General features: G+C 47.6%; 1 protein-coding gene across 1 annotated transcript; it reads right to left on the bottom strand.

Moving 5' to 3' along the window:
- Positions 1-1,694: 1,694 nt before the first annotated feature.
- Positions 1,695-22,359, bottom strand: LOC147648124 (uncharacterized). Its single transcript, XM_086869778.1, has 9 exons — positions 21,998-22,359; positions 21,458-21,923; positions 10,410-10,505; positions 9,295-9,473; positions 8,324-8,387; positions 7,249-8,119; positions 6,647-6,859; positions 6,124-6,371; positions 1,695-3,618 (listed from the first exon to the last, which is right to left on the bottom strand). The coding sequence occupies exons 1-9, from the start codon at positions 22,357-22,359 to the stop codon at positions 2,179-2,181; spliced, it is 3,939 nt and encodes a 1,312-aa protein (XP_086725904.1). The 3' UTR covers positions 1,695-2,178.
- Between the last annotated feature and the right edge of the window lie 68 nt (positions 22,360-22,427).

Raw genomic sequence — 22,427 nt, 5'->3', positions numbered from 1 at the left:
TAGCTGGTAGAAATAGTGGTGTGATGAATGCATTCTATCATAGCCCTTAGCAAAACACGAGATGTTAAAATGCTCTTACATAAATAAGAAAATGCTGTAAGGCAATTATGCTTGTTTCCCCCACATCTGCTGAGCCACCTCTTTAAGTGACAAGATAACAGTGACACAAACCAGGGCACCAGAGAAGAATTATAGAAGAATTTGTTAACTCCTTCTCAGGGAGTGTGAAACAACTGGATGGAAACACAAGAAGAAATAAAATACATGAACTTAACCCGCAGGATGTCATGCAGGTAAGTCAGAGTGTAAAATCAAACAAAAGAGTTCCTGAAACATCAAAAAGCTCATCAGAATGTTCCAATAATGTATGAAATACATGGATATGCATGCACCTCAATAATGTAACAGTATATGGATAATGCTATCTTAATCTGCCAGTGTGTTCTTTGGCCAACAGCCAGAAACATCCCAGAGCTGGATATTGTCCCTTTTTATCCCCTCATTAAACTTTTAAAAATTCTAGAGTAGACTCCATTTTCCACAACAGGAAGCCCAGTTAGCACAGACGCTGCCTTGGGACTTTTGCTGCTCCTAACATCCAACCAGGACCGCAGAGACAGCAGCCCAAACGGCTGAACACGAGTGGGCCCATCACACTCAAGTCAAGGTCTCAAAAGCCCCAGAGATTTGGACTTCTCAGCGGGAAGAAAATGATGTGAGACCCCAGCTATCAGTAGCCACTGACAAAGACCTCTAGCGATTAATGGGCAAATATGAACTGTCATTGTCTACTTCATTCTCTGTATTTATTTGCCACACCTGGTGTGGAGACCAGACCTGGAAAAGTTGGGAGTGGGTGTTTCAAATGTTCCAGGTTGTGAAAAAGGGTTAGTAATAACTAGGATTTGTAAAGACAAATTGAGAAATGAGGAGAGATTGAGTAGAAAGATGTGTGCTAATAACTTTAACTGGATGGGTGAAGGTATGGGTGTTAACTTCTTTGAAACAGGTCTTAAGGTCTCTACTAATTTTGGGCAGCAGGTTTGTTACCGGGCCGTCAGCTTGGCTCCTGAGAGACAAGGGTCTGCACAAGCCTGAACTTTGGAACTTTGGGGTAAAACAGGAGGTTCAAGGGGGAATACGGGGTAGGCGGTTTGGGAAGGCTGTACCTTCCCTAGTGTCTCAGCCAGTGGGGAAAGGAAGAAGCAACATGCGGCCAAGAGTTCAGGATAAAAGGAGGGTGCGCCCTCAAAACCTCGAGAGAGAAAACCATGTGGGAATGTGCCCCGATGGACTCTCCCTTTATTTGAATAAAGTTGCAGGGACTTCTCTGTCTCTTTTTTGGACATAAGCCTCTGCCGTTTGTGGATTTTCATGACACCAGGGAGAGCGTAGAGTTCCCCATTTGGAGACTTCCTAAACCCACCTGTATGTGTTCCTCTGTCACCTGATCCAGGTGGGACTGCCTTGGCAGGGAGCTTGCACTGAGTGATCTCAACCTGACGCTGCGCTCTACACCTTTCCAAGCCTCGGGCTAGCCCTGGACAACTTGGCTAATGGCAGCGCCAAGAGTGGGGAACGACACAGGAACGACAGTCCACGTGCCGAACCTCCAGAGCTCCCTGCACTCGGGCTCTGTAGATCCCAGGCGTCGCGGGTCTCAGTAAAGGGATGGAGGAGGCTCAGAGTCTCTTTGTCTTCCCAGGAACAGGTTTTATTGAAGGGTAAAGGGAACAATGACAGGGGAAAGGACTGGGATGGTAAGAGAGGAGAGCAACTGAGCCCCGAACAGCTCTGTGCTTCCAAATTTAAAGAGGGGAGGGTACAAACTGAAAAACCAATCAGGACACAACCTGGGAGGAGACGAAGGAGGGGTTTACAACACCTGGGACCAATGAGAGGAAAACATGGGTGGGGCAGTGGTCACAACACCAATGGGGCCTCGAGTAGGGGATGAAGGGCATGGAAAATGCTGGAACAAAGGGCAGGATTAACAATGACAAGGGCTAGGGGCAGGCTGAGGGTGATAAGCAGGGAAGATTCAGGAACAACGGGAGGGGTTTACTAAATTGACAACTGGGCAAAACCACTATCTGACAGTAACAGGGGGATAACAGGAACATACTATGAAATCAAACAGAATTAACAAACAGAATGCAACATCTCCCCCTTTCTTTTTTAGAAAGAGGATGTTGCAGGGTCAGGGGGAGCAGTGGGTACAACAAACCATTCAGGAGCAAGAGAAGGTGGAGGTGAGGAGGAGGGAAGTGGGTTCAAATTAACATTATTAACTTGAGGTGGGGGAGACAGAAGGTGAAGAATGGATTGGACTAGACATCTTCGCAGCACTGCAAACGCGATTAAGATCATAAAAATAACAAAAACAACCCACAACACAGTCTTAATAATTGAGAGAAGCCATCCGGACAGTCCCCATCCTGAAAAGAGGTTGGTGACCCAGTCATTGGACTCTTGCTTGATTTGCTGGATCATGCCTCGCATCTCCGCGATGGTCTGGCGGACGCTGGGGCTCTTGGTGGTAAGGTTCATGCAACAGAGTCCTTCAAACTCCCTGCAGTCATGGTCATGCAGGAGCAACAGGAAATCGATGGCTGCACGATTCTGTAGGGTGGCTCGCCTGGTTGTCTCCTCGTCTTCGAGGAGGTCGCTCAGCGCGGTTGACGTTAAATTAGCTTGCTTTACTACCCAACACTCAAAACGTCCTAATTCACCCAGGGCTTTGGCAGCGGCTACCCAAGGTAAAAACACTGACACTGCCACCCATTTTAGCTTACTCCAATGAAAAATTTCGGAATCGCAGTCTGGATCTAAATCATCCAGGCTGCGTTTCTTGATAGTCAAATTATTTCTTGTGGACCAATTGTCAATTTGGGTCGTGTTGGGGGAAAACAAGGACAACCGGCCTAATGTGCACGGCCCTCCGAGAAGGTGAGAGGGGATGCCTGCCCATGCCCGATCTCCGCAAATTAAAAATAGACCCTTAGGCAGCTTACGAGGGGAAGGGTCAAGGGTTGAGGGCATTTTGACGTGCGCGATGGTGTTGCACCACTTGGCAGCTTGGAACTGCTTATTTACCTGAATTACCTGGGGATATGGGGCTGGGTCAGAGGGGCGGTATTTGAAATGAACACAAAACGATGCCAGGGAAGAGTCTAGTAAGTCGAATTCCTGCGGCTCTTCGGTTGCTCGCTCGAGTTTGTCCTGCCAGTCTCTCCAGAGGAGGAGGGGTTTCTGGACAGGCCTTTTTATTTTGTATGATGGAACGGAACGAACAACACGATGAGCCGGCTTCCCCTGATTGGCATCTCTAACTAGGGTGGTTAAGGCATCGGGAAATTCTTCCGGTTTGAGAGGGATCCCCACCAGGCAAGTGGCCATTGGATTCCCTGTCGCTCCAGTGGACAGGCACAATTCGTCACGCTGCAGGGACTTTGCCAGCGTGACCCAAACATTCTGTTTGGGCTGAGGCACGATCCACATTGCTGTCCGGGTCACCAGCAGCATCAGGAGTACGATAGTTGGGGTGATGCTCAGGGCTGTCATATCCAGGATGGCTCCCTCTAAAAAAAAACAAAACCATACGCTTGGTTTAGCATACTAGGAAATGCGGGTTAACATAAAGAAAGGGACTCGAGGTTTCCTCCTCCTCTTCTCTGGGGGGTCGGGGGGGGTGGTGGCCTATTCGGACGTGGCTTCTTTCTCTGGGCTGTCTGGTGGCCTGGTTGGATGTTTGGGGGCATAAGGCTTCACCCACCTCTGCGGGATCCACCTTAGCCCCTGGGGCGAGGAAATGCAGGCATAACCTCGCCCCCAGGTCACCAGCTCAAAGGGACCCATGATCTTCTGGGTCTCTGGGTCTCGAACCAGCACTGGAGGGCGGTGTTGCAACTGGTAGTTGCTGGTTGATATAAAGTGCCGGGCCACTGGAGGGTTTAAATCATTATCTGAACAATTTAGGAAATTGATAGTAAAAAGAGCTTTGCACAGCCGGTCCTGTGGGGTGCAGCCCTTCATGGTCTCTCTTTGATGGGTCAGGACGCGTTTGAGCGACTGATGGGCTCGCTCAGCGATTGCTTGGCCTGTGGGAGAGTGTGGGATGCCTCTTTTATGTTCCACTCCCCACTCTTGCAGGAAATCCTCCAGTTTCCTGGAGGCATATGCTGGGCCATTATCTGTTTTGATCTCTCTGGGGACCCCCAACACAGAGAAAGCCTGCATGAGATGTTTACAGACATGCTCGGCTTTCTCTCCTGTGTGGGCAGAGGCGTAGACTGCACTTGAGAAGGTGTCGATGGAGAGGTGAACATATCTGAACCTACCAAATTCGGGGACATGGGTGACATCCATCTGCCACACCTCGCAGCTCCCAAGGCCTCTAGGGTTAACCCCCGATCCCAGGGACGGCATTGTGGTGGACTGGCAGTGTGGGCATGTGGCCACAATGGCCCTGGCCTGGTCTCGCCTCAGGCGGAATTGGCGGACCAGTCCAGGCACATTCTGGTGGAACATCTGATGGCTCAACTTGGCTTGCTGGAAAACATCAGGGAGCTGAGCCATTCTAACAGGGGCAGCGAGGGAATCTGCTCTTTCGTTTCCCTCAGCTACTGGGCCAGGGAGCTCTGTGTGCGATCTCACATGCATGACGAAAAAGGGCTGCTTTCGGTGAGAAACGGTATAAATCAGTTTCGAAAGCAGCTCAAATAGCTGGGGATTAGACACCTCCTTGAGAGCTGCGTTCTCAGCTCTTGCTACAACCCCTGCAACATATGCCGAATCAGTTACTAAATTGAATGGTTCAGAAAACCTCTCAAAAGCCCTGACGACAGCATCTAACTCAGCAACCTGTGGAGATCCCTCCACATACTTAATATCCGTTTCCCGCTGCTGAGTCTGAGGATCCCTCCAAGTCATCACTGACTTGTGGGATGCTCCAGATGCGTGTGTAAAAACAGTCACAGCTTTGAGGGGTCTTCGGCTCCTAATTTCTCTTGGAAGCAAATTAAATTTTGCATTGAAAAATTTGTGTGCAGGGGCGTGGACTGAAACTTGTCCACTGTAACTATCTAAAGCAATCTGGAGAGTCTCATTCTCCTGCAATAATTGGTTAAACATTTCTTTAGTCAGCTTGTCTGGGGACGCTTTGTCCCGAGACAAGCTGACTGGCACCCGTATACATGAAAAATCGCACCCAGCCATCTCCCGAAGCCTTGCTCGAGCTTTCCTGATGAGCTGAGCCATCAGTTCCTGTGGCCTGGTGACACTTTTGGACCTCTGGTGGCTCAAGAAAACCCATTCTATGATTAAGAGAGGGTCCTTAGAGCCTCGGTCCCACTGGAATATCAGCCCACACAGGTGTGGCAATTTCCCTAATACAATAAACTCAAATGGCAGGGCTGGCTCATACCTGTGTGCCTGCCTCTCCATCAGGGCTTCCTGCACTCTCTCGAGGGCTTTCTTCGCCTCTGGGGTCAGGGACCTAGGAGAACTCAGCTCCTTCTCCCCCTTCAATAGGACAAAGAGGGGGGCTAGGTCTTCAGTAGTGAGGCCCAGCCAAGGCCTGACCCAGTTCAAAGTCCCACACAGGGAATGGAGGTCTGCCAGAGTTTTTGGATCACTGTTTATGGCCAATTTTTGAGGCACAATGGTCCTCTCAGCGATCTGCAGACCCAGATACCTCCAGGGTGGCATCCTTTGAACCTTGTCCTCCTGGAGTTGAAATCCTGCAGAGATCAAAACTTCAACCACCAGGTCAAGCGCTCGAGTAAGTAGATTGTCATGGGGGGCGCACAGTAGGACATCATCCATATAGTGGTGGATGATGACCTCCCCCATTTTGGCGCGTACAGGAGACAGCAATGAGGAGATGTACCACTGGCAAATGGTAGGTGAATTTTTCATGCCTTGCGGCAACACTCGCCAGTGGAATCTCCTCATTGGGGCTTCTCGGTTAAGGGTGGGCACCGAGAAGGCAAACCGTGGAGCATCGTCAGGGTGCAGGGGAATTTGGAAAAAGCAATCTTTAATGTCAACTACTGCCAATTGCCAATTTCGAGGGAGCATGGTTGGGGAAGGCATCCCTGGTTGAAGAGGTCCCATGTCTACAATGATCTTGTTGATTTCACGAAGATCGTGAAGGAGCCGCCACTTGTCTTTCCCCGGCTTACGGATTACAAATACCGGGGAGTTCCAAGGGCTGGTGGTCTCGACTATATTACCCTTCGCTAACTGCTCCTCCACGAGTTCGTTGAGCGCCTTCAATTTATCTTTCCTGAGCGGCCACTGATCAATCCAGACCGCTTTGTTAGTGGTCCAATCTAACTTCTGGAAAGGGCGCTCCACAGTGGCCGCTTCTAAAAATCCCGAGGGGTTTTCGGGATTTCAATCTTCACCCCCCATTGAGACATGAGATCCCTCCCCCACAAGGGAACCTGATAATCCACAACGAATGGGCGTAAGTTTGCCAATTGCCCATCCGGCCCCGCAATTTGTACCACACTCTTTGAAATCCAAGCCAATTGGGTACCCCCTATACCCTGTATCTTCCCTGCCACGGGTTGCAATTCCCAATGTGACGGCCATCTCCTTTCGGGGATGATCGTCACATCTGCTCCTGTGTCAAGCAGACCTTTCATCTGTAAGGATTCTGCACCCTGCTTGACGCTGCAGTCTATGATGGGTTTATCCTCACCCACTACTTCTGCCCAGTAGACGCCTGGTGCGTGGTCGTCTACTGGGATACCCTCGGGAATGGGGATAAACTGGGCGATGATCTGGCCTTTAGGGAGGAAGTATGGTGGGTGAGTGCAGCGCGCCAGGAGAATGAGGTTCTCCGGACCACCTGGGAAGGTGATCGGAGAAATCTCAATCTCTGGGGGAGTGTGCTTGGTGTCCCCGATGGCAATGTACTTACTGGCGTGTCCTAAACTCATCGTTGTCCCCTCCAGTGGGTCCACAGCAACTACCGTCCAGCGCTGGGACTGAAAGAAGATGTCACGAACAGTAACCAAGTGTCGCGTCCGGTATATAGGCCATGTCCGATTCTGTGATTCCCCCTCCCCTGCGAGACCTGCCCCATTTCTCGCTTCACGCGGGGCAGGTTCGCGCTGCGCTCCTAGTTTTTTTTTTTTATTACCCCCTCTTTAGCCCCTCCTCCCAAATTGCTTCCCAAATGTCCTTGGCAAGGGTGGGCAGCTGGACAGTCTCTTGCTATGTGACCCAGCTGCCCACAGCGGTAACACTGTAACGGCCGTGCAGGTGGTGGTGGAAACTGGCCCGTCGGTTGCTGGGTCACGGCTGCAGTAGGCATCCTCCTTGGCGCTGGCAGTGGTATGGCTTTGGACACCCCCACCATTGGAACTTTCTTGGTGCAGGCTTCAATGAGGATGTCCAGCGTCGGAGGCGGGTAGAGAGGCAGGCTGAAGATCACCTGCTTGCAGGCTTCATTCGCGTTGGCTTTAGCTGCTTCTAACACAAACTGTTCCTGCAGCTCCGCTTTCTCTACCTGTTTTTCCACCTGAGTTTGCAGCCTGTCCACAAACTTGGTAAATGGTTCATTAGGGAGTTGTTTGATGTTCAAAAAGTTAATCTGGGGTTCCTCCTCGGGTAAAGTGTTAAATGCTTTTTCTGCGGCCTCCGCAATTTTGATCAGTACAGGCCGGGGTAACACCCTGGCCTGTTCTTCTGGCTTTGCCCAATTCCCTTCGCCGCACAGGTGATCTAGGGTAAGAGGGTTTTCATCTGCGTCAACCGCGGCTTCTTCGCTGTGCAACAGCTCTGGAAGGATGGCCTCTAATGACCTCTTCCACCCCTGTTTCCACAGCTTGAATTCAGCTGGGGAAAGGAGGCAGGAAAATAATTCTTTTAGGTCATGAGGGACCATTTCATTCGTGGAGAAGGTAGCTTTTAGTAAACCCTTAAAATATTCGCTTCTTCTCCCAAACTCCTTCTGTGCTTTACACAGCTCCCTCTTAGTCTGGAAGGAGAAGGCTTCCCATTCTCGGTACCTCCCCCCCCTTCCACGAAAACTGACCGGTGCGGCAAAGGGAATCACTACCTGTTCCAGGTTCTGGTCCTCAGGCCTGTCACTTCTGGTTTTCAAAGTGTGGGAACCAGATATAGGGGCATGGGAACCGGAAGGAGGAGCGTGGGAACCGGAAGGAGGAGCGTGGGAACCGGAAGGAGGGGCGTGGGAACCAGGAGCCGGAAGGGGCGGGGCTGGAGGACTACCTGAGGAGGAGGGTGTGAGGGAGGAGCAACAGCAGGAAGAGGCGGGGTTTGGGGGTGTGGAGTTGATTGGACACACCCCAGAGGAGGAGGAATCTCTCGAGGGGAAGTAGGAGGGGTCAGGGTAGGAGGAAAGGGAGGAGCTAGGGAGGAAGGGGTTGGTCACGGGGGGAAGAAAGGGATTGTGGGAAGAAGAAGCACAAGAGGGGGGGCTGACCATGCGGTCCCCGCCATCTTGTGCCCTCTGGGGGCCATTTTGGGGCTCGGGGAAGGAATAAGGGAACATATGGGAACAATAGGATACTGGGGGACACAGGTTCTGGGGTAAAAACTGGGGGTTCACAACTTTATTTAACTGGGGCTCAACAACCTGGGAAGCACTTAACTTGGGATTAGCAACTGGGGAAGCAGGGGGATGGATAGGGGCTCTGGCAGCTTGGCCAGGGCTGCCAGGGCAAGGGTTCTGAGGGAGACGTGGGGAGCCAGGGAGACTGCTGCCACTGTTGGAGCCCTGTGTAGCACAGGCTGCTCCGCAGGTCTCCCCCAACTTAGGGTCAGGGGTTGAGGCACACGGGGACTGGGAAACTGGGGAAACTGGGGAAGACTGTGGTGGCTGTCCCTGCACTTCCCCTTTTTCAATTAGAGCCGAGTGAATCAAAACAAAAAGTGGAATCAATTTTGCAGCTGTCTTGTGCCCCTGATTAACTAATAATGTTAATTTGGTTCCAACTGAATTCCAAAACAAAATTGAGCTTATATTTTCAGGGGACACTTGGGGGTAATGCAGGAACAGCCAACACACCAGTCTTTTTACCCACCCTCGGGAAAACTTTTTACCCCCACCCTCAAGGACACCCACAACTTGGTGAAAAATCCCCCTCTGCTGAGCCGACATGCGTGCACCCATCTCTACACCCCCGGCTCAGCAGTCCCACCACCTCCTAACAGCAAAGGACAACAGAAAAGAACAGAAAATAAGGGTCTGGACCTGCACCACCTTCCCCCCCCTGGGGAAGCCCACACACCTTTTTCCCCCTCTGGGGAACTCACCAGGTCCGGACAACAGCTGTAGGAGGTGTCTGCGACCCCGAGGCGATCCTCTGCACGCTGAGGGTTGCTGCCTCGATCCCCGGGAGCGCCACCCAACAAAAATGGGTCTGCTTCCCACCGGGGTAGCTGCCGCCCAAAAGTCTTTGATATTCCACAATCTGATAGACTCCTCCGGGGGTCTTCAATCCACAGGAGAGAGGCCCCACGTTGGGCGCCAGCTGACGCTGCGCTCTACACCTTTCCAAGCCTCGGGCTAGCCCTGGACAACTTGGCTAATGGCAGCGCCAAGAGTGGGGAACGACACAGGAACGACAGTCCACGTGCCGAACCTCCAGAGCTCCCTGCACTCGGGCTCTGTAGATCCCAGGCGTCGCGGGTCTCAGTAAAGGGATGGAGGAGGCTCAGAGTCTCTTTGTCTTCCCAGGAACAGGTTTTATTGAAGGGTAAAGGGAACAATGACAGGGGAAAGGACTGGGATGGTAAGAGAGGAGAGCAACTGAGCCCCGAACAGCTCTGTGCTTCCAAATTTAAAGAGGGGAGGGTACAAACTGAAAAACCAATCAGGACACAACCTGGGAGGAGACGAAGGAGGGGTTTACAACACCTGGGACCAATGAGAGGAAAACATGGGTGGGGCAGTGGTCACAACACCAATGGGGCCTCGAGTAGGGGATGAAGGGCATGGAAAATGCTGGAACAAAGGGCAGGATTAACAATGACGGACAACGGCTAGGGGCAGGCTGAGGGTGATAAGCAGGGAAGATTCAGGAACAACGGGAGGGGTTTACTAAATTGACAACTGGGCAAAACCACTATCTGACAGTAACAGGGGGATAACAGGAACATACCATCAAATCAAATAGAATTAACAAACAGAATGCAACATCAACCCAAACTATTCTGTGATTCAGCTTCCCACACACGCCAGACACTTCCACACCTCCTCCGCTCTCCCACATCCCGCGGGGCTCCTGCCCCTGCCCCCTTCATCTTCCCACAGCTCACCACACACCGTGGGCCTGTCCCTCCCTTCCTGGGTGTGCACTGTCTCCAGGCCCCCGTGACCCTCCTTCGTCCACACGGCCCCCTCCTGGCTCACCCCACCTTCCCCCCACCGCCACGACTTCCTCACTGCCTCTGCTGCCATCGCGCCCCATCCCGCCGGCAATGGCCTCCACCAGCACTTTGCCCTCGCCCGACGCCGCCAATGGCTGTAACCACAGCAAAGATGGCGGCGTGGGCGGAGTCGCCCCCGCCCACAAGCAGCCCTGGCGGAACAGTCACCTCCCTGCCCGCCTCTGGAGCCAGGTCTCGGCCGGACCGGGTGGAAAGGGCGTTGGAGCTGCTGAATGGGAGCGAAACATTCTGTGCCAGCCACAGTGTGGCAGCCGGGCCAGGGCAGTGGTTATCCCCTGCATTTGGCACTAGAGAGGCCACACCTCAAATGCTGTGCCCAGTTCTGGGCCCCTCAGTTTCGAGAGGAACACTGAGGGGCTGGAGTTTGTCCAAAAGAATGTCTTCAAATAGCTCTTTTTCATCATTTCCCCTTCTCCTATTTGGCCTGTCTGCTTGGAAGTCAGAACTCTTGCAACTCCAGCCAAAACAGGGAAGTGTCAGGAAAATTAATCCATAAGCACCAGAGGTTCATATCCAAAAAAGGAGACAGAGGAGTCCTGCAATTTTATTCAAATAAAGGGAGAGTCCATGAGGAATTTTTAGGGGACATAATATCCTTTTTATCCTGTTTTCCCAGCCGCATTTCCCTCTCTCTTTCCCCATTGGCTGAGCTACTTGAGACGTGCAGAATTCCCAAACACCTAATACCTAAGACCCCTTCTAAATATAACCCCCCCTGATTTCTCTTTTCCTTTGTGTCTCTATTGTTTTTCTCTAAAACCAGAGATTTAGCACAGTCTTGAGTGAGTAATGTTATAAATGTGTGATACGTAGCATGAATAAATTTGTGCTAAAGTTATAATCTTGTCTGACAAGAATCCTAGCATATTTCCAGAAAACCTGCCCTGATGAGATTATAGTGACATGCAGCAAGGCCAACATGAATATTCATCTGCAAGGGGCATATCTCCAAGAAACCTTCGTCCAATAAGATTATAACGACATGCACTCATAAATATTCATCTGCAAGAAGTGTATTTCCAAGAAACCTGATGAAATTACAACATATACGCCCAAAACAGCATGAATATTTGTCTGCAAGCAGTGTATTCCAAAGGACCCCTGAAGAGCCTGAAAACATACAAAAAGCACCTTGGGACAGTTGCAGTTTGTGAAGCATGGTGGGGAAGTGCTGCAGATAGCCTTCTCCCTGTCTCACCTGGTGCTGTTCGCCTGGCACAGCACCAAACTGATTTTTGCTTATGGTTTCCTTTTCATGATTGTAATTTGATTATAGAATAAATTTCTTCTTTTTACTAGTTAAATTTGCTACTCATTTATAACAGATTGGTGACACCGACGTGATGCAACTTCGGGTTTTGTGACTCTCCCTCTCCAATCAGGGGGCGCCCTGCTATTTCAGCGGCCTGATGGTGTGGGAGACCAACAACCCCGTTGCACTCGAATATTGAATTAAAAGTAAAAGCCATAAGCAAAAGAGAGAAAACAAGCTTGTGCTCCCAGAGGGCCCACAGAGGATCCAAAGAGGGTCCTTGGAACCGCGGTATATTCTACTCATAATTCTTCGTGCACAGAGACCCACACGGGAAAGAGACCGTAAGTACTGCTGTTTGAGTAGGTGTGACTGAGCATATGAATGAGATGTGACAAGAGTCACGGAGCGAGAGTGGACCCCAACGAACCACAGTTCCTACATCCCGCGAGGGATTAGGTCGGTGAAAGGGGGAAGCGGTTTTGAAAAGGCTCATTGCGTATGTAAAATCCAAATTTCGGGAAGAAGGAGTTTGGACATTGGTCACGGGAGGGGTTAAAAAGGAAAGATACGCTTCCAGGAACTCAGGGTAGAGGGGCAGGTAAATCCTTTTTAGCCTAGGACCAGAAGTCCAGGGGAGAGAAGGAGAGAAAATAAAAAGGGAGCACATTTCCGATCAAATCTCCGTGGGTCGGTCACCCACTGGCTGGAGGAGATCGGCAAAAGATGGAAACTGAGCTGATCCGGCACAGTGAGTACCAGTCAGTTGAAAACCAGTACGCGTGACTGAGCAAAGCGCAATGGAAACTACAGTGTGATTGCAAAACCACGCCCCCCCCTTAGAAGTGCGGGTCTTGGTTTTGGTTTATTTTTTGGTTTTTTGTTTTGTTTGGTTTGGTTGGGGTTTTTTTTCCTCTTTTCTCGGGATCTTTCTAATGATTTGGGCACTGAGCGGGGGTAGGGATTGAGAATTACACCAAAACATTTAATAAAATGGGAAAGAAAAAAAAAACCCAGAGAGGATTTCAAGAAACGTCCTCAGGAGAAAGGAAAAGGGAAATCTCAGAAATTCCACCAGATAGCCCACTGGGGTTTTTGTTAAAAAATCGGGAAAACTGGCCCTCAAAAGAAGGGAAATCTAAAGAGAAGGCAGTTCACTATTGCATGAAAGCCTGGGGGTGGAAAGAGATTAGAAGCCATTTGATATGGCCCATGTTCAGGTCTTTCGAAGGCTGGGTCTGTCAAGCTCTAGATACGTATGTAAATAGTAAAGAACCCTCAAATCAGGAGGAGAGAGACTATGCAAAGATATGGATAAGATCAGCAGCTAAGCTATTCACTGTTAGGACCGAAAACCCAGCTGAGACCAAAGATGAGGCTTCGGATCTGCTAAATAATCTTCCTCCCCGATATCTGGTGTCTCAGCCTCAAATCATTCAGCCGACCCAACCTCTGCCTCAGCCTGGACAGAACACGAGACCAACGGCTCCCCTGCTCAGGGTCACTTGTTCTCCCTCTCCAAGGAGGACAAGGAGAAAAGTAAGAGAAAAAATCGATGAGAATAATGAAAGTGATAAGGACAAAGAAAAGGGGCGTAATCTTTTTCCACTGAGAGAAGTACCGACAGCCTAGGGGTAATTGGGTATGTTAATGTCCCCCTTAGCATACTGGGGATGTCTGAGACTTCAAAAAGGAGATGGGTAAGCTGATGGATGACCCCCTGGGGGTGTCAGACAGGTTAGACCAGTTTCTGGGACCCAATATGTACAAGTGGGATGATATACAGGCTATACTAAGGACATTGTTTACTACTGAGGTAAGACAGGCAGGAATGAGAGAATGGGAGAAATCCACAAGGGATACCTGGAAATCAAAAGTGGCCAAACCAAAGATCGGGGTGGGATGCTCAGACAGAGGGCGGTCCTCGAAACATGACAGATTTAAGAGATACGATAATACAAGGAGTCTGAGAAGCTGTCCCTTGGGGGAAAAACATTAGCAAAGCATTCAAAGAATGTCAGAAAAAAGATCAATCTCCTATAGATTGGCTTAAAAGGTTACCGAAAAGCCTACACATATATTTGGGGTTAGACCCTAATTCTCCAGTAGGAGAAGCGTTGTTAAAAACACAATTTGTAGCAAAATCCTGGGAGGATATACCAAAGAAACTTGAAAAGTTGGAAAACTGGCAAGAGAGGGGACTACAGGAATTATTGAGAGAAGCACAGAAGATTTATGTAAGCAGAGATGAGGGAAAACAGAAGGTTCAAGCAAAAGTATTAGTTGCAGCTGTCAGGGAAGTTCAAAAGCAAGAGCGACCTCAGAGTCTAGTAAGATCAGTGCAGAACCAGAAGAAGCAGTCTGTCCCACAAAAAGGGACACCTCAGATGTCCTGAGTGCTATTACTGCAGAAAGAAATGATGTCTGAAAAAAAACTGTAGAAAAAGAATGCAAGATGAAAAGATCTTTCAAGAGGACTAGGGGGGTCAGGGGCTTTTTATTTTGGGGTCCAAACCACCACCTGAGCCCTTGATAAAATTAAAAATAGGACCCCATAAAGAGGGAGTATCTTTTCTGATTGATACAGAGGCTGAACAAAGTACTGTCCAGAAATTGCCAAAAGGATGCATAAAGAGTAAAAATACCATGGTAGTAGTAGTAGGGGCAAAAGGAGAACCCTTTAAGGTCCCAGTTATTAGAGATGTAGAAATAGGATCAGAAACTAAGTTCTGTTTAGGAGATTTATTACTAGTTGAAGAAGCAGATTATCATTTATTAGGGAGAGATCTGATTGTAACTCTAGGAATAAACTTGATAGTGCAAGAAAAAAAATCTCTTAGTAAACCTGTACAGACTAACTCAAGAGGATGAGAGTAAAATCAATCCTCAAGTCTATCATGCACAAGGAGAAGTCGGAAAATTAGAAATGGAACCTATTTCCATTGAAATACAAAGACCAGAAGACCCAATTAGGGTCAAACAATATCCTATTTCTACAGAAGGAAGAAAAGGGTTAAAACCTGTAATTGATGAATTAATAAAAAGGGGGACTTTGGAACCTTGCATGTCAAGGCACAACACCCCCATCTTACCAGTACGGAAAACTGACGGAACCTATAGGTTAGTTCAAGATCTGAGAGCAGTCAACCAAAGGACAAAAACATGTTTTCCAGTGGTTGCAAACCCAAACACCCTTTAAAATCAGATTTCTCAGCAAGACACCTGGTATAGCGTGTTAGATCAGAAAGATGCCTTCTGGACTTGTCCACTAGCAAAAAACAGTCAAGATTACTTTGCCTTTCAATGGGAGGACCCCAACACAAAAAGGAAACAACGGCTTAGATGGACAGTACTTAGCCAGGGGTTTGTCAGTTCTCCCAATTCATCTGGACAAGCACTGGAGCAGCTACTAAGTCAGTTTGTGCTGACAGAAGGAATCAAGCTCTAGCAGTATGTTGATGACTTGCTAATAGCTGGTAAAAAGGAAGAAGTAAGAACAAATACAATAGCATTGTTAAATTTCTTAGGAGAAAAAGGGTTAAAAGTATCAAAATCAAAGTTACAGTTTACTGAACCAGAAGTAAAGTACCTAGGGCACTGGATTACAAAAGGGAAAAAGAAAATAGACCCTGAAAGAGTAGCTGGGATTGTTGCATTACCACCCCCGCAGACAGAAAGTTAGAGAACTATTGGGACTTCTAGGGTATTGCAGGCAGTGTATTGAAAAGTATAGCAAGAAAGTAAAATTCTTGTATGAAAAATTGACTACTGAAAGAATAAAATGGACAGAGCAAGATGAAAGAGGATTTAAAGAATCAAAGGAAGCTCTTACAACAGCTCCATTATTAAGCCTTCCTGATGTAAAGAGGCAGTTTCAACTGTTTGTTGATGTTAACAACCATACTGCTCATGGAGTATTAACACAAGATTGGGCTGGGAATAAAAAACCTGTGAGATGTATGTCAAAACCAACTGAGGTCAAAGGCACAAGTGCTTATAACTGAGTGTTGGCAAACAAACAATGTACCCTGTGATGCTGATGCAGTCAAAATATCAGGGTGAGATGCCTTTAAGAGAAAATAAGCAGCTCATTCCAGCCATGGATCCCCTGAAGGATACCCCTGCTGCCAAGAAGATGAACTCCCTGGCCGCAGACTGCTACCCTGTGGGCATAGGCAGAGGCAGAGGAGTACACGTGTGGGGAACCCTAGAGGTTCTGAGTCTGATAATGGGCAGAACTATCAGTCTGCTCTCCAGGAGTTAACCCAGCATTGAGAAGCAAAGCTCAACCCAAGACTGTAGGCAGTGTTGAAAAACACCCTGGAAAAACAAAGGGTCACAGAAACCCTGGCATATCGCACACACTATGACTGCAAAATTGGCAGCAAAATAGGGGAGTGTGAGCATAACCACACTCGGTATAAAATGTGCCAAATGAAAACAAGAGTAACCTGCCATGACCCAAGAGCGAAACCTAAAAATCAGTGGTTAGAGGTGCAATCTACACCAGAAAGTAAGAAAATACTGGCCCATGCATTACACAAACGAGCTGCTGGATTAGAGCCTATTGTTCCCACTTGTAACAAATGTAACCATCCAGTATGGATCGGAGGGAGAATGGAATCAATGTTTATGGCACATTCCCAAATTAGTGCAATATCCTATCATCACAGCCAACTAAAAATGGGTACTATGGGAAGGAAAATGTATTGGGTTGGAGAAAATCTGAAATACGGTAGAATAGTTTCTCTCAGCAATGAGCCCATAATAACTAATCTTCTCGACAGTAATGATGACCGAATTTGCTTACGATACGGCAAAACTTTCTGTTCTGCAAGAGATGGAGAAGGAATAGATCCAGAAAGTAATTAAAACAGATAGCTCAAGAATCAGAGAAACAAAAGGCAGAGGCAAAAAAAGAAATAGAACAAGAACAGCTAAAAACATTAAATGAATAATATGAAGAGTTAGAACAACAGTATGGTAATTGGAACCTACCTACCTCAAACAAGAACCTTTTTGTAGATCTAATACAAGAGACTGCTACAGAATTAGGATTATCTAATTGCTGTATTTGTGGAGGGCTTAAATCAGCTGAGAAATGGCCATGGAAAGGAGAACTGAGCTCCAGAGCAACTTCTAAAATGGAATCATACCTAAATTTCCAGAACATTAAAACGACCTGAAGGGTGGGTTTTAGATCATCAAATAATTGGAACAGTTTGTATCAGTGTGATATGACTGGCATCAGCAGGGAAGGAAAAAGATATACTGAAGTAGTAGGATATACTCCTTGCATATTCACTTTAACAGTGAATTCAAATAACAATACCAAAGCCTGGCAACCAGAAACCCCCACTGGATACTGGAGTCAAAAAAAATAAAAAAAAATGTGATTGGAATGATCAGATCAAATTATGTTGTCACAAAAGTCCTGGAGCTAATCCTTACCAATCCTTAAAAAGCTTAAAGAATTACTAGGATAAACCAGAAACTGTAAATGACCAATGGAAAGCACCTGATGGAATAAACTGGATATGTGGGAGAAAAGCATACAGTGAATTACCCTGCAGGTGGAAAGGATCCTGCACTCTGGGAATGATTTGACCCTCCTTTATGCCACCAAAGTCCAAAAGTAAACTATTAGGAGCACCCCTATATGAGACCCTAGGCAGAGAAAAAAGAGAGCTGAATCTTGAGTTTCCAAAAGCAGGAGGGAATCAGAAGTGGGGACAAGATGAGTGGCCTGCAGAGAGGATAATAGCTTGGCAATAGCCCAGCAACTTGAGCTTAAGACAGGAGCTGGGGATACAGGACCCCAATTTACCTATTAAACTGACTAATAAGACTTCAAGCCACAGTAGAAATTGTATCAAATCATACCTCTGATGCTCTCAAGTTATCAGCTAAACAGCATTCACAAATGCAAGCATTTGTGTATCAGAACTGAATTTCTTTGGACAACTTGATAGCAGAAGAATGGGTAGTCTGCAGAAAGTTCAATGAATCTGAATGCTGTGTAGAAAGAGATGACTATGGAGAAATCGTAAGAAACCTTGCAGCAGAAATTAAGAAAGTGGCACATGTACCGGTTCAAAAATGGAATTCTATCCTTCAAGCTTCTTGGTGGGATCAGTTGTTTGGGGGGAATTGTCTGGGGGAAGATTGGTGGAAAAAATTAAGCTTTTTAATATTATGTAAAATAATGGGGCTATTATTTCTGCCTTGTCTCATACCATGTTTTATCTGATTAATCCATTCTGTTGTCTAAAGCATGCAAATAGCAGCAATGCCCATTGATCCTGAGTTAGCGACAATAAAAACTGGCCAATCCAAGAGAACATCCAAAATATCTAAAATAACGGAATTGAAAGAAAATAAAGACAGCAGAGCTGCTGAAGCTCAGGCCAGATTTGAAGCTTAGACACAACTATTTTACAAGTAGCATTAAGCTACTGCACAGCCAAAATACAGCTCAGGATACAATAGGAACTTGCATTGATGTATAATTAAGCACCCAAACAAAAGAATCGAATACTTAAATAACCAATCTTATAAAAAATTATTCATTGTAAATAGTGATTATGAAATAAGTGAACTGTATCAAAATTTATCCTAAAAGCACAAATTAATTAATTAATAAAGAAAGGGGGTGATTTGTTAATTAATTAATTAATTAAGAAATTTATTAAATTCTTTATTTAAAGAAAGGTGACTCTGATACATGACATGAATAAATTCATGCTAAAGTTATAATCTTGTCTGACAAGAATCCTAGCATATTTCCAGGAAACCTGCCCTGATGAGATTATAGTGATATGCAGCAAGGCCAACATGAATATTTATCTGCAAGGGGCGTATCTCCAAGAAACCTCTGTCCAATAAGATTATAACGACATGCACTCATAAATATTTATCTGCAAGAAGTGTATTTCCAGGAAACCTGATGAAATTATGTTGAGGAATGGCTAGAGAGCAAAGGTCATATTCCCATTCAGCAGTTAGCTGGGAAAGAGTTAGACAATGGAGTACAGCTGGTGTGAGATGTTGCAAAGTCAGAAACACCTTAGTGATAACTGTTAACTGAGAACAGGATGCTGTGATCAGAAGAATGTGAATTCAGCATAGATGAGCGATCACAGGAATGTAGAATTAGGTGGAGCTGACCTTAAATGAAATATCCAATAATGAGCTTGCTTTTGCACTATGTATGAGCCTAATTATTGATGCTATATAAGTGTTTTTAGAGTTACCAATAAATGAGACTTGCTGATCATTCATATTGAGTGCATTTTCGGCATTTTCTCGTGCCAAACTCATCAAATGGCGCCTGAATAGGGACCTTTGGGACCCTTGGAACTTTAAATAGGAGTCGGAGGGAATCAAGGGAGTTGGCGACAGGGGACGGGTCCTCTGCAGCAAGGACGGCGAAACGCAACAGCTGTGCTGCGTTCCAGGCAACCTCACAGGGGAGTCCTGATCACACAGCAACAGTGACCTCAGAGGAGAGTCCTGGCTGTAATGTGCTGCCGAAACCTTGTAGGGGCTGCAACAGCGAGCGCTGACGGTAAGATGGAAAGGCAAGCAGCATATGATTTATTTACCTGCTTTTTAGAAAAGCGACAGATTAAAGATTTTGATTTGCGCAAGGAGCTTCCTGGACTTCTTGCTTATGGGTATGCTCAGGGTTGTTTTCAGAATCCACATACAGTCCATGAATTAAGTGAGTGGCGAAAAATTGGAGAAAAATTGTGGGAAGCTGTTTTAGATGATGATAAAACTGCTATAAAATTGGGAAAACTGTGGTGGACAGTTCATGATGTTCTTTTGCAGTACCAGGCTGATCAGGCAGCTGCCACAAAGGCATCTGCAGCTATGTCAAAAAATAGATTATTAGGGGGAATTAATGAGTGTCCATTGCCACCTGCCACGAACACAGTAATCTTGACCCCCCCCACGCAGTCACTGACCCCTGCTGCAGTTGCTAATCCTTTTGTGCCATCTCAAATTCCTTCACCTACTAACCTTGATTCTGGAACGGAGCCTTCGGCACCATTACCATCCTCCCCTATGGGAAATAAATCTGTCCCTGGGGTAGGGCGTGAGTTAGGTGGGGCTATTGCACGGGGAAGAAGGGAGACATGGACTACGTTGGCACAGAATATTTTGCAAGAAGGAGATCAGGAAATGACAGACGCTGTATTGGAAGTAGCATGTCCCATAACCTTTGCACCGATGCAAGGGGGAGGAATACAAGCTCAAATTACAGCTTTAGATTGGAAATGGTTATCACAGTTGCGATCTAGTCATTCAGTCTGGAGTGACCAGTGAACCATTTAGACAGATGATAGATTATTTGTGGGGTACACAGATTTTGTTGCCTACAGATTGCAGGAGTATTATGAAATTGATTCTTAGTCAGCATCAGCAGTTGTTGTTTAACGCACATTGGCAAGCTTATTGTCAAGAAAGTGTAAATGTGCAAAGACAGGCAGGTGATCCACTGCATGGATTAACTTTGGAAGAATTTATGGGATTAGGAGCATATAGTCAAGTGGAAGCACAAGCTATTTTGGGACCATAAGTTGAGAGAAGGAATGCGGTTGGCACGAGCTGCGTTTGATCGGATTAAGGAGCCAGGAGGTATTCCATCTTATATGGGTATTAAACAGGGGCGAGATGAGCTATTTGGAGCATTTCTTGATAAAGCGGCTTCAGCTATAGAGCGGGCAGGTGTTCCTGAATATATGAGGGGAGCCTTATTAAAACAATGTGCCTTACAAAATTGTAATCCAGCAACCAAGTCAATTTTAAATTCCCTAAATGCTAATTGGACTATTGAGGAGGCATTAGAGAGGATGTCTAATATACCAGTGTGTCGTTCCGATTGGGAACGGCTAGAAAGAACGACACGGACCCTCAAGGGAGTCTCAACACGAGAATTCCCTGGTTTATTGCTTCAGGCCTGTCTTATAGACAGATACGTGGAAAGTACAGAAAAGAAACTCTTATTGGTTAACAAAGTGCTACATCACCATCATTGGTCAGGGGCACACAACTCCCCTGACTCCCTCCTGCAAGGAGAACAAGAGGACAGATAAACAGCACCTGGCAGTTGTTTTCTGTCTCTGAGGATTGTTTTGAAATCCTCCTTTGAATTCCCAGGCTAGCTTCTCAGGCAGGACTGAGAGGCCTGCAGTTTCTGCAGCTCCCTTCAGCCTGTTCCAAAGCTAGCATCCATAACTCACCCTTTCTGTTAGAAAAAATAAAAAGCAGTGTTCGTTATATCCTACTGGGCCCTTGTAGGATAGAGAACAAACACAGCTCAAGAAGTTTCTTCACAAGAACTTTGAATGGATGCTGATGTAGAATTAATTTAGAATTTTGGCTTATGTTTTGGTATTTAAGATTCGTTTTCCTTGCAAGGACTTGATGGTTGAGTCTAATATTTCGAATTCAGTGAATTAATACACACACTATATACAACACTGTTAGTCTGTTCGAATTGGCAGTCTAACATGTCAACAGAGTAGTTTAAAAGAATACTAAAGTGCTAAAAACAATGCACAATGCAATTTATGCTGCTTTGATCCCCTCTTCTTATCCCGGGTTTTTTTTTGGTTTTTTTTGGTTTTTTTTCCACTGGATTTTCTCTTCAAATATAGTTGAGGGGTTTTTGAGGGATTTATAAAGTTTACATGGTTGCTGTTGCTGTTCGTCGGGTTTGAACAGTAGTTCATGAATTTCAGGAAGGTTCAGGGAATTTGAAGTTACCATCTTCTCGCGGCTGGTTGTCAGCTCTGTAAACACAAGACTTAAAAGGTACAAAGTGAGTAAATTTGGGTCCCGCAGGGACTGCAGGACTTTTGCTTGGCTCGGGTCGCTGGAGTTGACGGACTCGTCGAGGTATTTCTTTGGGTTGGTGCGGAAGGTCCCGGCGGAGTGCCCTGCTGCTCTCCGTCCTTCCCCCGCCACCTTTATGGCTGCGGGGGCAGGGGGGCGCTGGTAGAACTCGGATGTGTGCGGAGCACGGTTCGTTCTCCTCTCTCCACGCCTCCCCGCTGGAGTGCGGGGGGAGCGTGAGGGCGAGCCGTCTCGTGCACGCGCGGGGCGAGCGAAGCCGCCGGCCCCCCCCACCGCGCTTTCTCGCCGGTGCTTCGGACACGCGGGGGGGGGCGATGCCAGCCACGGGCCTGGCCCCGGCCTCCGATCTGGGCTTGGGCTCGGCTTTTTCGGGGTTCTTGCGGCCGGTGGAGGCAGGCAGGCGCAGGGGGAGCCAGGTTGTTGCTCTCCCTCCCCACGCCGCTTCTCTACCGGGGGGAGCCGCGCGCCCCGCCACGTTGGTACACGGGGGGTCTGGCCGCCCAGGCCCCCCGGCGGCGACAGCCTGCACTGTTCTGGACCCGCGCTCGGACCCCTCGGCGGCGCCGGGTGCGGGGGGGGCTGAAGAGAGGCCCCTCTGCTGGCAAAGCCCGCGCGCCGAGCTCCGCGGATGGCGGGCGCTCAAACCCCCCTGGAGAGGGAGATTTTCGGGCCGCAGATTGCTCTCGCTCGCCGCCAAAGTCCTCCAAGGGTCTGGGCAGAGCCGAAAAAGCACTATGCAGCTCATCCACGGTTTCATCTCCCGGTCTCTTATCTTGTACAACGGAGGAACTTTCGGCATCTAAGTTTCTCATCCCGGTTTCACTGTCCTCAGACTGGCTCTGTTTCAGCGCTTTAAAAAGCACTCCCCAGGTGGCTGCCA

Source organism: Cyanistes caeruleus, chromosome Z (genome assembly GCF_971803275.1).
Source record: "Cyanistes caeruleus chromosome Z, bCyaCae1.hap1.1, whole genome shotgun sequence".
Lineage (NCBI taxonomy): Eukaryota > Metazoa > Chordata > Aves > Passeriformes > Paridae > Cyanistes > Cyanistes caeruleus.
Note: the sequence above shows the minus strand (reverse complement) of the source record. Positions and strands in the feature narration are given on the sequence as shown.